The sequence below is a fragment of the Oryzias latipes genome, chromosome 22 (genome assembly GCF_053564925.1).
Source record: "Oryzias latipes strain Hd-rR chromosome 22, Olatipes_Hd-rR_3.1".
Classification (NCBI taxonomy): Eukaryota; Metazoa; Chordata; class Actinopteri; order Beloniformes; family Adrianichthyidae; genus Oryzias; species Oryzias latipes.
Window position 1 is genome coordinate 9,499,313 of NC_136258.1, and position 13,044 is coordinate 9,512,356.

Sequence of the window (13,044 nt, forward strand, 5' to 3'; positions counted from 1 at the left end):
GAATAAATGTGTTTCTTTTGGCAGTCCGACACGGTGTGGTGAATGCTGGCTACACAAACAGTTTCGACCACATTGCAATCATCTTTTGGTTTTTGTGGCTCCCTGAAACTCTTCTTTAGCCTCAAATGAATCCAGCGTAGTGTTGTGACAGATGATGCGAAGCTCGTTGTTCTTTTTGAAGGAAGGATTCCATTCCCGGTTCCTCAGCTTTGCTTGCATCTGGATTTCAGCTTGGTTAATGAGGAAGTGTTGCAAACATCTGCTGCTTTGTTTGACGTGTAGAAGTCAAACATGAGTAGTTTGATGGAGAAACATGAATGTTTATAGACTGAGCTTTGGAGATGGGCTAAGAGACAAAAACAAGAAGAAATGATAAAAACAAGGCAAATTTAAGTTAATAGTCCATCTAATTATCTGAATTTCATAGGAAAACCTTCTTGTTGACCCTTTGTTTGGCTCCGCCCCTTACTCTACTTCCTGATGTCCTCTGTTCAGCCAGCCTCGTACTCCAGGAGAGCTGCTGGCTCTTTTCCGATATCCACGTGATCCATACACTGTGGAGCAGGCCCGGGCCGGGGAGATATTTGAACAAACGCTTCTGCTCATCCAGAACCATGTCAACCGCGGTCTCATGGTGGACACCAACGGCACCGGTGAGCCTCACCAGTTCCTTTCTTTTCGTTACGGATGTTTGTGTATCTGAATGACTAACAGTTTTTGGGGAAAGTCAAAGTTTAGTATCTGACAATAACAACAGATAGTTGCCAGAACTTCAGATAAAACTGTGGAAAGAAACACAGTTTGAACAAGAAACGGCAATATTTTCAGACAAGGTTCTGGTTCTGTACTGCAGTTTTTAAACTTGAGTGCTCTATATTGAATTGGCCTGCTTCCACTCTAATGTAGAGGCCGTGTCACACAGACACCATGTTTATTTTCCACATACTACATTTCGGTCTTTGGTGATTCATGATCTATGGCTACGTTCATACTGCAGGCTGAAACTACCCAATTCCGATTTTTTTTTTTACCCCTATGCGACCCAATTCCGATATTTTAATGACAGTCTGTACGACACAGATCCGATCTTTTCAAATGCGACCCAGCCCACTTGGGTATGCCGTCCTGAATCCGAAACGTATACGATCTCTTCAATTGCGACCGCTGTCTGACCGCCCAGGCCACCTGAATCCGAATCGTACGTCATCAATATGCAACAAACGTCGTTGAAATAAGCGGGAACGAGAACGTAAACAGCAGCCATGGCGGACGATGCTGCAGAGACCAGTCAGTGGAAGGGAAGCGAGGTCACCAATTGTATTAATATTTGGGGTGACAGCTCTATTCAGGCCAAACTCCAGGGCTCTTATCGCAACCGGTCGGTTTTTGAAAATAATTCCAGCTAAACGGCCGAGCGTGGTGTTGAACATTTCCCGTGATTACTTTTTTTTCTTTCTCCCCTTTCCGACCGTGGTCAGAAGCGCGGAAGACCCAAGGCGGATCCTCCTCCTCTTCCTCCTCCCTGTTCTGACCCTTAGATTCTCCAGGATTCTCCAGAGCGGGTTAATAAAGAATCAATAGCAGTTCTTCTGGGGGAAACCTTCTTCTATTACCGTTCTCCTTCCTCTGTAACACACAACATAAATGCGCGCCCACACTGCCCCCCCCCCCCCCCCCCCCCAATTCTCTCCGGCTGCACGCGCTCTTCTCCTGTCCCTTACACAAACGCGCGCGCCCTCAACACATACACATTCCCATTCCACAACAGTGGGTACAGATGATCCTGGCTCCAATGCCTTCTTAAAAATGAGAAGATTGTTATTGTGCTGGCTCATTTTGTGAAAATAAATTTATTAATGAAAAAAGAGCTTCGCTGTTGACAACACTGTTGTCGTTTCACGGTCACACTGTAGATCACAAGCGTTCGGAATTACTTGGAAATGTGAACGGTCTTGCAAAAAAATCGGATTTTTTCAAAAAAAAATCAGAATTGAGCATTAAGCCCTGCAGTGTGAACGTAGCCTATGTCATCCAGAAGTGTCCGTCGATGTGCAGATGTCCCTTTAGGGTTTCTGCCAACTGGTCTGCACCTGAAATTGGTTTTGAGCTCTTCAGAATTTTTGGATGGTTGAGAATTATGCAGTCTATGCATATTTTATGTGGTTTATATGCAATTACGTAACTCTTATGCAATTGTGTGTGATGATTTTGGTGAGATGCATACACAAATTTGTGTCTTTCCGCGACCGTTCCACGAACATTTAAGACTATGATCAACTTTATTAATCCCCGTAGGGAAATTCAGTTGTAGACTTTTCACAAACAGACTTTCTACGCATGAACCACTGATGTAAAAGTTGTATATCGTGTATATGGAGCACATATCACGTTAAGATTACCTAATTGAAACATGAATCAGTACTGAATTGTATAGTAACAGCACAATAATCACACGGTATATGTTCTACATTGGTTTACTTGTTCTCTGCGTGTTTGTTCGTACTTCCTCTGTGGTTTTATTGTGGTTCATTCCTGATATGTGAACATTCTCGTAAAGAACACAACTGTTCTCACTTTTCCACGTGGATTTATGTATGATGTAATCTACGTAGCGGCTGTGAGACACGGCCCTCAGCAAAACCTAAGAGAAACTCTCATTCCTGCATTTCCCTCTGGTCTTCACAACCTGGAAAACACACTACGACACGTCCAGTGATGATCAGCTGCATGAAGAACACACGTGTTTTGGTTCCAGGCATTTGTCAGGTTTCTGTACCAGAATCTTTTGGCGAATTTTCTTTTTGTGGGTTCCCCAGACCCATGTAAATCTAGTTTTAATCGGCCACAAAGTGTAATTATTTGGGACAGCTGTGTAAAGCATCAGTCATTTCCTGTTTTTCCTCCCAGTTTTATACGTACTGCCATTTATAAACCGTTGCCTAATGGTTTATACTTGGTGGACAACTTATTTTGCTAATGTGAAGAAATCCAGCTTTTTATTTTTATTTTTTAAACAACTAGAAAAGGCCCATTGAACATTCATGGGTTTCATGTATGACTGTAATGTTTCATTCATTTAGAACGATCCGATTCTCTGTCCTAAAGTGGATCCAGATCACCTTCATCTTAACTTCCAGCAGTGAGAAATTCCTGCTACTGAACAGTTTTCCAGATTCTTGGATTTCTTCCAGATCATCAAGTTTAAATGAAATATGTGTCCAAACAAGTAAACTAGCATGAATGTCAAATCCATTCACATATTAGTTTCCTAAAGTTCACCACTGTTGTTTTTCCACATCCAAAGAATCCAAAGGGAACATTATTAGAACATTCTAGACACTGGATGGTCACATGACTTTATTCAAAGTCTGTCCACACATTGGACTGGAATGATGGACTGATCCATGTTGTCGGCTGTGATTGGTCGGTTTACCCTATGGGAACATAAACCTGCTGTACCTCAATCTTGATGGTATTTTTACAGATTTTTTAATGGTTTACATCAATTGGATTAACAGTTTGCGTCAGACAGATTGATGTGGTTGGATCAATCAAGTCATGGTTACACCCCTAGTCCTATCTCTGTGGATTCAGTAAACTTCATCTAAAGTATTGTGACACAATCATTGCCAATGACTGTGCTGTCATTTGCAGCTGTTGGCAAAGTTGCCGCCCTCCATCTGTCTGCCACCTTTTCAGAATGGCCTGAGGGACAGAGACGTAATCATGGAGTCCCTGACCAAGACCCTGTAAACCGCTTTTTATTAGTCTACCGTTAAACTGCAGGAGAGTAATTGGACAAACTTTAAACAGTGGGGACATTTTATGAACTGTGTTTGCAGGAACAGTAATAAAGATTTGAATGTGTGTTTGTGGAAGCATTTTACTTCTGTGTTTTCAGATGTATACATGAAAAAATCTCTGGATTTGTTCTTGGTTTGTCATTTTTCCCCATCACAAGTTCTGATGATGGATGATGCTGGATTTAGAAAGTTAGCTCTTGGTGGACAGAGAGTTATGTGTTACTTCTGCCAACGACCTGCTGATCGTGTGGCACTTTTCTAAATTCAAGCCAGAAGACCATAGAGATTCAGAGAGGATGGTTATATAGTTTAAAAGTAAATGCTATCCGTATGCTATGGTCATACATGTCGAATGTCACCGCACGGCGACCTAAAAGCAAGTTTTTTTGGAAAATTCACAAGGTGGACGCGCTGCGCCACATTTCTACGCACAGCTGTGGCCGGGGAGGTTCTAGGGAAAAGTTCGGATTTTACAGCGACCAGACGATGTCTTAACATCCAGCAGTGGCCACCAGGGTACATTTGGAAGCTGCGCGGTGGCAGTCCAGTGACTGATAGGTGGCAGGAAGACAGCAGTACAATAGTTGACTGATAGGAGGGTCTCCTAGGTCCCCAAGATTGTCTGATGATCAGCTGATTTCAGACTCCAACCACCCCCCTTCCCCCGTGCTGCGTTCCCACTGTTCGATGTTTAGAAATTGCACGGTAGCTGTGCGGGCACTCAATGAGGGCTGTTAACATGGGCCGGGGATGAAGGGATGCCAACTTGGTGATCCCATCCCCCGTTGGTCCAAATGGGGAGACGGCTTTGATGCTCCTCATCTGATGAAGACTCCTGCTGTGGTTGGACCGCTGGGACCTTTGTTTTTTTGGGTGCTGGGAGGTTGCCCTTGCTGGGTTTCTTGGGAGGTATCTTGTCTAAAAATGTGTCAATTTGTAAATTGACTAGAATGTGTGCTCAAAATCTGAGTTGCGAATGACCAATAGTGCTGAATCGCCTGCTTTTTTTTATACCCCTTGGCTACCAGGCCACTGGTGGTACTTGGTCTGGACAGTCGCCGTACGGAGACGTTTACACATCGTCCAATCAGAGCAACCACCCGCAGGTGTCGCCCAAGTTCGTGATGGCGTCATCCCCGCCTGACTGACTGCAGCCGTCTACGTTTATGACTACGTCAATAATTTTCCAAAAATCTGGTGGCGGCATGAAATCTTGAATATTCTCCCGATGCCTCCCCATCGTGACATTTGTATTTGTGACGGTAACATTGAGTTTGGTTCAGCCAAAAGTCATTTTTAGAAACTACCACTTCGGCTTTTTATACCTATTGGCTTCTTCTTTTAGTGGTCACTAGAGGGAATTATCCACCTCCACCCAAACCCTGTCCTCCTCCACTCCCTATGCAGTGAAAGAGGATGGTCTTCCTCTCTTTCCTCTTCAACCATAACATCCTTTCACCATCATCATCATCACTGTTCCTCCATCTGCTTCCCTGCATGGATCTCCGGAAGATCTATGGTCTGTTCCTCTGATGGACTCAATGATCCATTCTGGTCAAAGAGAAGCTCAGCATCTTCATCTCTGCTGCCTCCAGCTCTGCTTCCTGTCTCTAAGCCAACAACATGGCTGCTCTTCTTCACCTTTTCTTTCACTCTTTTAAAGTACCATTATCTGTCACACACCTAGGTGAGTGAAATTTGTTCTCTGCATTTGCCCATCCCCTGGGGGAGGGGGGAGCTGCAGACACAGCTGCGCATTTGGTGGCTTAACCCCCAATCCTACTCCTTAATGCTGAGTGTCAAGCAGGGAGGCATTGGGTCCCATTTTTAGTCTTTGGTATGACTCTGCCTAGATTTGAACACCCAACCTTCCAGTCACAGGGCGGACACTCTTCCACAAGGCCACTGAGCTTGGTCACCTTGGTCACACATCACACCTGAAACCTTCCTCCACCTGTTTTAACCTGCTTGGACACGCCTCCTCACCTCTCTGTTGCTCTGAACTGTTGACCCCAAGAACTTCCTCACCTCTGCTCCCTGTCATCTCGGGGACGCTCACGCCTACTCCAGTCCCTCTCATTTACACACAGATAACTTGTCTTGCTGTAGCTGACATTTATCCTCTCCAGAGTAGATCTCAAGCTCCCTGGATCTTCTTCTCTATTTACATCCACCTGGGATCCACCTGGGACACAGAGAAATGCATTGACATGCCTAAATTAGATGCACTGTGTCTGTTGGGAGTCCTGAAAGATGCTTTTCCACTCTTTTAGCCAGAAGCAGTAAACATTATTTAGCATTTAGTAGCTATAAAAAACAATTTAAAAGATGTTTCCTAATAATTCTTGCACTCTTCAAATATGAAAGGGATGTTTTGTTTTTTTCTCTGAAGGACAGTAATGCACCACTTTTCACCATCACACATTCGTCACAACACTAACCTTTTGGTGCCTGACCTTATTTCCAATTGGCATAGGCCTATTTAAAAAATATTCTTCATATTTCTTCCTTCAAGGTGGCGTTACATCAAGGGAAGTCCTGGATTGAATGGTACAATGCGAAGTACCGACATACAGCATGAAGGGATCAATAAACCTTAATCTATCAGCTGTTTTTAATAGAGCTGTGGGATCAGTAAAGGTTTATTCTATTCTGTTTTATTCTGAAGAAAACTGAGACATAAACAAATATGTTTTACTGACATGGACAGTCATTCCTCCAAATTTTAGGTGATATCTAATTATCTACCAGTTTTTAGTCGTTTTATTTTAAACATATAACCAAGGTTTCATTTGATTCACATTATAAAGACACTGAACTCTCCTTTTTCTCCACAGCATTTCGCTACAATGACCTGGTGTCGCCCCGCTTTCTGGACATGATCGCCAACTTGTCTGGATGCACAGCACATCGCCGCATAAACAACTGCTCGGACATTTGCTTCCACCAGAAGTACCGCAGCCACGACGGCACCTGCAACAACCTTCAGCACCCCATGTGGGGAGCTTCTCTCACTGCGTTTGAGCGCCTCCTAAAATCTGTCTATGATAACGGGTTTAACCTGCCGAGAGGCGCCACCGACCGGCTGCAGAATGGCTACAGGTTGCCTTTGCCAAGGCTGGTATCAACCACAATGATTGGAACGGAGACCATTACTCCTGATGACCGCTACACTCACATGCTGATGCAGTGGGGTCAGTTCCTGGACCATGACTTGGACTCAACAGTGGTGGCCCTGAGTCAGTCCCGTTTTTCGGACGGCCAGCTCTGTGCTCAGGTCTGCACGAACGACCCCCCATGCTTTCCAATCCAGTTTCCGCCCAATGACCAGCGCCAGCTGCGAACTGGTGCCCGCTGCATGTTCTTTGTGCGATCCAGTCCAGTGTGTGGCAGCGGCATGACTTCTCTTCTAATGAACAGTGTTTATCCAAGAGAGCAAATAAACCAAATCACGTCTTATATCGATGCCTCAAACGTCTATGGTAGCTCACGGCACGAGTCCGAGGAAATCCGTGACTTGGCTAGCCAAAGGGGACTGCTCCGTCAAGGCATCATTCAGCGAACAGGGAAACCCCTTTTACCATTTTCCCCAGGTCCCCCAACTGAGTGCATGAGGGATGAAAATGAAAGTCCCATCCCATGTTTTCTGGCAGGCGACCATCGAGCCAATGAGCAACTAGCTTTGACTGCAATGCACACGGTGTGGTTCAGAGAACACAACCGCATAGCCACCGAGCTGCTGAGGTTAAATCCTCACTGGGATGGAGACACAATATATCACGAGGCCAGGAAGATAGTGGGAGCCCAAATGCAGCACATCACCTACAGCCACTGGCTGCCAAAGGTAACGTCTCTGCGGTCCGGGTCCCACTTTTCACTGGTGTTGGTGTGTTTATTGAAACGTGTCTTTTCTCCTAGATTCTGGGTGAGGTCGGTATGAAGATGTTGGGACCATACAAGAGTTATGACCCCAATGTTAATGCTGGCATTTTCAATGCGTTTGCTACAGCTGCTTTCCGCTTTGGACACACCCTCATCAACCCCATTCTCTACCGCTTAAATGAGCACTTCCAACCAATCCCCCAGGGGCACATTTCTCTGCACAAGGCCTTTTTCTCCCCCTTCCGTATTGTAAACGAGGGAGGCATCGACCCTCTTCTGCGTGGCCTCTTTGGGGTTCCCGGCAAAATGCGGGTTTCCACTCAGCTTCTGAACACAGAGCTGACAGAACGGCTGTTTTCAATGGCCCACGCTGTGGCCCTGGACCTGGCTGCCATGAATGTTCAGCGAGGGCGGGATCATGGAATTCCTCCGTACAACGACTACAGGACGTTCTGTAACCTAAGCTCCGCCCAGACGTTTGATGATTTGAAGAACGAGATCAAGAATCCCATTATCAGAGAAAAGCTACAGAGGTGAGTTTCTCTGTTTTTGAAATCACTAATGAAATAATAAAAAGAAACCCCAATGCGCAGAGTTTTATTGAACGAGTCACCGTCTTCATGGCAGGCTTTATGGCACTCCACAAAACATCGACCTGTTCCCAGCCCTGATGGCAGAAGACATCATTCCTGGTAGCAGGTTGGGTCCCACCCTGATGTGTTTGCTTACAACACAATTCAAGCTCGTCCGGAACGGTGACCGGTATGCTGAAGCCACACCCACAAAATAAATCCAATGTAGGGAAAATCTGTCTCTAAAAAGAAATGAACTTTTGTCAACTACGTCTCTTTGGCTTTGGACAGGTTTTGGTACGAAAACCCAGGTGTGTTTACTCCATCCCAGCTGACCCAGCTAAAGCAGGCCTCTCTGGCTCGGGTTCTGTGCGACAATGGAGACAACATCACTCGCGTCCAATCAGATGTGTTTATGGTGGCTGAACTGCCTCATGGATTTGGCAGCTGTGACGACATCCCTCACATTGACCTGCGCATGTGGCAGGACTGCTGTGAAGGTGAGGAACTTTCACCATGTTGGATTCTACGATGTTCTTCAAAACCAGTTCTAACCCCATAAAAGTCAAATCAACTTCAGTAGCAACATGTTTGACTCCGCCCTTTGGAGGTCGCTGCAGCAAGTTATCCGCCTCTCTGTAGCCCTCTCCTCTACCCTCTTCTCGCTCACGCCAACCTCCTTCATCCATTAACCTCTTTCTTCCCCAACCATAGCATCCGTTCACCATCATCATCATCACTGTTCCTCCATCTGCTTCCCTGCATGGATCTCCAGAACATCCATGATCTGTTCCTCTGATGGACTCAATGATCCATCCTGGTCAAAGGGAACTTCAGCATCTTCATCTCTGCTGCCTCCAGCTCTGCTTCCTGTCTCTAAACCAACAACATGGCTGCTCTCACCACAGTCTGCTCCACCGTTCCTTTCATTCTTGATGACACACCTTCCTCCACCCGTTCCAACCTGCTGTCTTCCCTACTTCTCCCTCCCTGATCTTTGCTGCTTCTTCCTAACGTTTACCTCATTCATCTTTAAGACCTTGACCTCCCAAAGTCTGTTTCAACCCCTCCCTGAAAGCCCCACACCTTCAGTTTTTCCATCAACTCTCTAGTTTTCTTTACATTCAAGCTTTCTGCTCTAAGTCTTCATTTTCTCGCTCGGTACCCCCCCCCCCCCCGATGGCCGTTCTTGAACTTTCATACAGGACTGGACCTCGTGTTCCAGAGTCAAAGTTCTGCCTGGGTTTTCCATTGGATGCCCTTCCTGACAGAACTCTGCATTTACCGTCCTTATGGTTGCGTTCAGCCAGAAAAGACAAATTCTTCTGTTGGTCCTCATAAAAAAACGCTGTTAGACGTAGCATGTTGTTTAAAGTGCTGTGAAACTCTGCTTGTGTTCCTGCTTCATTCTTGTTTTTGTTAGTGAGCAGTAGTGTTGTCTTTGATTCACTAGACTGCAGAACCAAGGGTCAGTTCAACGCACTGTCCTACCACTTCAGGGGGCGCAGATCAGCCGAGCACAGCTACAGGGAAGAGAGCCCCGCCCACCGCATCCAGGAGAAACGGTAATCGTCTCAATCAGGATCCTGTTGTGCCTTCAGACTAACCAGCACTACATCACTAACACTCTAAGACTACTTTATGCCTTCTGTGCCACAGTTTGGTTTATGGTTTACATACAGGCTTGTTGCACATGAATCTAGGTGAGGATTATAGAAGTGTCATAGTTTAATCATCTGTTCTTTGTCTTTGCAGTTTAGTGGAAGAAGCTGGAAAAAGTCTGCAAAATGTTAGCGTGACCTCCATAAAAACCACCGAACCTTCAGTTGGTGACTTCCAGGACTTTGTCACAGACATGCAGAAGACTATCAGCAGCTTACGAAAGCAGGTGTGTTAGCATTTACAACCTCAAACTAGTCTGGTATTGTCGGCTTTCACAAAGAGTTCATATGAGGACGTTTATGATGTGATAAAGAACTGTGACTAGACAAAAATAACAAATACTTAGCTGCTGCAACAGTAAACAATGTTGTCAGCTTATTGATGAGTTATAGCCATGCCTATAGTGTTGTTCCACTGGTGTGTGAATGTGCATGAATGTCCCATGATGGTCAGAGGGGCCGTAGGCGGGAACTGGCAGCCACAGCTAAACACTTTATACACAAACAGACATAATCGTTTTCACATTTTTCTCTTTTGTTTAAAGGGCCTATATCATGCAATATTCACTTTTTTTAGTGTTTTATAATGTCCTTCCCTTACTATAAACAATCCTGAAGTGCTATTCTGATCTGTTCACTCATCTCTGAGCATTCCTCTAAAAACCTGCTCTCTGAGTACCAGCCCCTCCCAATTCACGAAAACAAGCGGGTCCTCACATTGTGACATCACAAAGTGAGGAACCGCCCCTTCCAGGTAGAGTCTGTGCTGCCAGCTCCGCCCTCAGGCTAACAGACATGCCCACTTTCCCTGTGGGGCTACATCAGTATTTACCCTCACCAAGTATGAATGGATGATGGACACATTGGACAAACTTTGAGCGTCTGGAAAAGCAGATAAATCTAATCCATTAATATTATTATTATTATTATTATTATTATTATTATTATTATTATTATTATTATTATAAACTATTCCTTTGAACCAATGGTTGACATGCTGTGGGTGACAACCATAAATTAAAATGTTTTCTTTTGGAGCATAAAACAAAAACCTTTTCAGATTTCTTTGACTTATTTTCTCACTGATGTTGAGGATTTCAGCAAAACTCTTCCATAAAATCACACTGAATCTTGGATTTCTGAATGGGATGTGATGTACCTCTCTGTGGATTCTCAAAGGTTCGAACAGAGGTTCACCGCTGTAGTGTGATGCAGTGGCATTAAACCAGAGCTCTGTTGTGCCTTGTGACCCCGCCTCCCCCCGCGGTGATGCCAAGTCAGAACTGCAGCTGTTGCTATGGCAGCTGTTTTCAGTCTGTGTTCAGACTCCTGCTTGATGCGTTTAGCATTTTGATGTAAAGAGAGTTTCTTTCCACTTAACTGAAGGTGTGTCTGCATTAGAAGAGCAGCAGGAGCGTGTCAACAGAAAGCTGAAGTTTCGAAGCGTTTCCACCGAGACGACATCCATCTTTCTGCCGCAGGAAGCCTGAAGCCGTCTAGACAGGCTGGAAAAAAGATTCATCAGGAACTCTTCACACTTGGTTCCTTCATATCTTAGAGGGAGAGATTCCATTGATGACTGTAAATCTCTCCATGAAGAGAGGTGTGCCTCAGGTGTCCATCGTCAGACTCCCGATGGATCAGATCCTCCACAATAAGAACTATTCATGGACTGTTATGCAGACAGCACTCAGAGAACACAGAAGTTCGTCTTTCTGCTCCAGTTTAGCTTGTTTTATCTTTTCGGGGTTCCTTCATTCCTTGAACTTCTATCTAACTTGATATTTGATTAGGTATTGGTTCATTTTTAAGTAAATATGAAATCCATGTTTTTTATTGGTCACTGTGGAACAAAACCAACAGACACTTCTGTCTGTCCCTACACGTTTATTCTCCAGCTGATGTAGAACTGGCTGTTTGTGGGAGGCTAGGATCCTCACCCACTGCTCGCTCTTTCTTCTTCAACAGATTAAAAGACTTGAATCCCGTCTGAGCAGGACTGACTGCACCGACCGAGACGGCCGCGAGCGCAAAGATGGGGAACGCTGGAAGGACGACTCCTGCTCCACGTGTCAGTGCAGAGTACGTGCAACAGTTTGGATTCCTGCTCTAGGAAATGTTTTCCTGCAGGATTTCTGTACCTCATTGTTGATCTTTTTCTTATTTGAGTTGGACATATATCTGCCGCTATCTCCCCAAGAAGCCAAAGAGCTGGAAAAAAAAATTAGGGTCTGGAGTTCAGCCATGCCAATCCATGTCCTCACAATTATTTCCATGTAGAAGGAAATAATTCCTTCTGAAATGTCCTTCCAGTGTGTAAAGGAACATAAACGCCCAACCCCATCATTCAATCCGGTCTGTTATCCAGTGGCCAACAGGAAGAATGCATTTGCATGGGTTTTCTGACATCAGAGGTTCAAAATGTCCCTGAAAGAATCAAACTGAGGTCCTTTTAGGTGAGAAAGGATAAGCAACTGCTGCAAAGTCCCAGTTGGAATTAGATCTTTAGACTGTGTATGGGAGATAATCAATTTTCTTAGCAAGTTATCAAACCAAGAAGTATTACTTTGTAAGGACAGATGCATGAATGTTGTTGTTCTTGAGGCAAAAGGCCATTCTGAAAAACCAGAAGAAGCTTCAGTCCCAGCTGAGTTTTTACTCTGATCATCCATCCATTTCCTGAAGCTGCTTGTTTTTGGGGCCGCTGGGTTACCATAGCCTCGCCAGCTCCTGCTGGCTGAAGCCGGAGTTCACCCTGGACAGTGTGCCAGGCCGTTCCTCTGATCCTCTGATCCTTTTCTCCGATCCGGTCCCTCCAGGTTCCTGCACCTTTTCCTAAACACTACAACTTCATCTGCAACTTTGCAGAACCCCCACCACCCCCCAACTCTGTGCCTCTCAAAGTTCTGTCATGCTGCAGTCTCTGGTAAATGTCAGCATGGTTGATGCAGAGAAGAGGCGAGAGACCAGCTCTCTCACTCATGCAATAAAACCACACCAGTAGTAAATTCAGTACCAGCTCTTCTTTCACACCCAGGTCTTTTAAAGGCGGGGGGGGGGAGCTGCGCTCAGGACCCATCTGCTGGTTTTTGGAAACACTTATAGCTCGCTTGGAAAAAGCAAAAC

General features: G+C 45.1%; 1 protein-coding gene across 2 annotated transcripts in view; it reads left to right on the top strand.

Annotated features, from left to right (window-relative positions):
- Positions 1–13,044, top strand: part of pxdn (peroxidasin) — a 52,937-nt gene that overhangs the window by 36,798 nt on the left and 3,095 nt on the right. For both annotated transcript variants that reach the window (XM_023951435.2, XM_078940357.1), the window contains exons 15-22: positions 496–653; positions 6,641–7,647; positions 7,722–8,218; positions 8,313–8,447; positions 8,549–8,757; positions 9,711–9,822; positions 10,013–10,145; positions 11,887–12,000. In XM_023951435.2, coding sequence (XP_023807203.1) covers positions 496–653; positions 6,641–7,647; positions 7,722–8,218; positions 8,313–8,447; positions 8,549–8,757; positions 9,711–9,822; positions 10,013–10,145; positions 11,887–12,000 — 2,365 coding nt within the window. The remainder of the gene's footprint in view (positions 1–495; positions 654–6,640; positions 7,648–7,721; positions 8,219–8,312; positions 8,448–8,548; positions 8,758–9,710; positions 9,823–10,012; positions 10,146–11,886; positions 12,001–13,044) is intronic.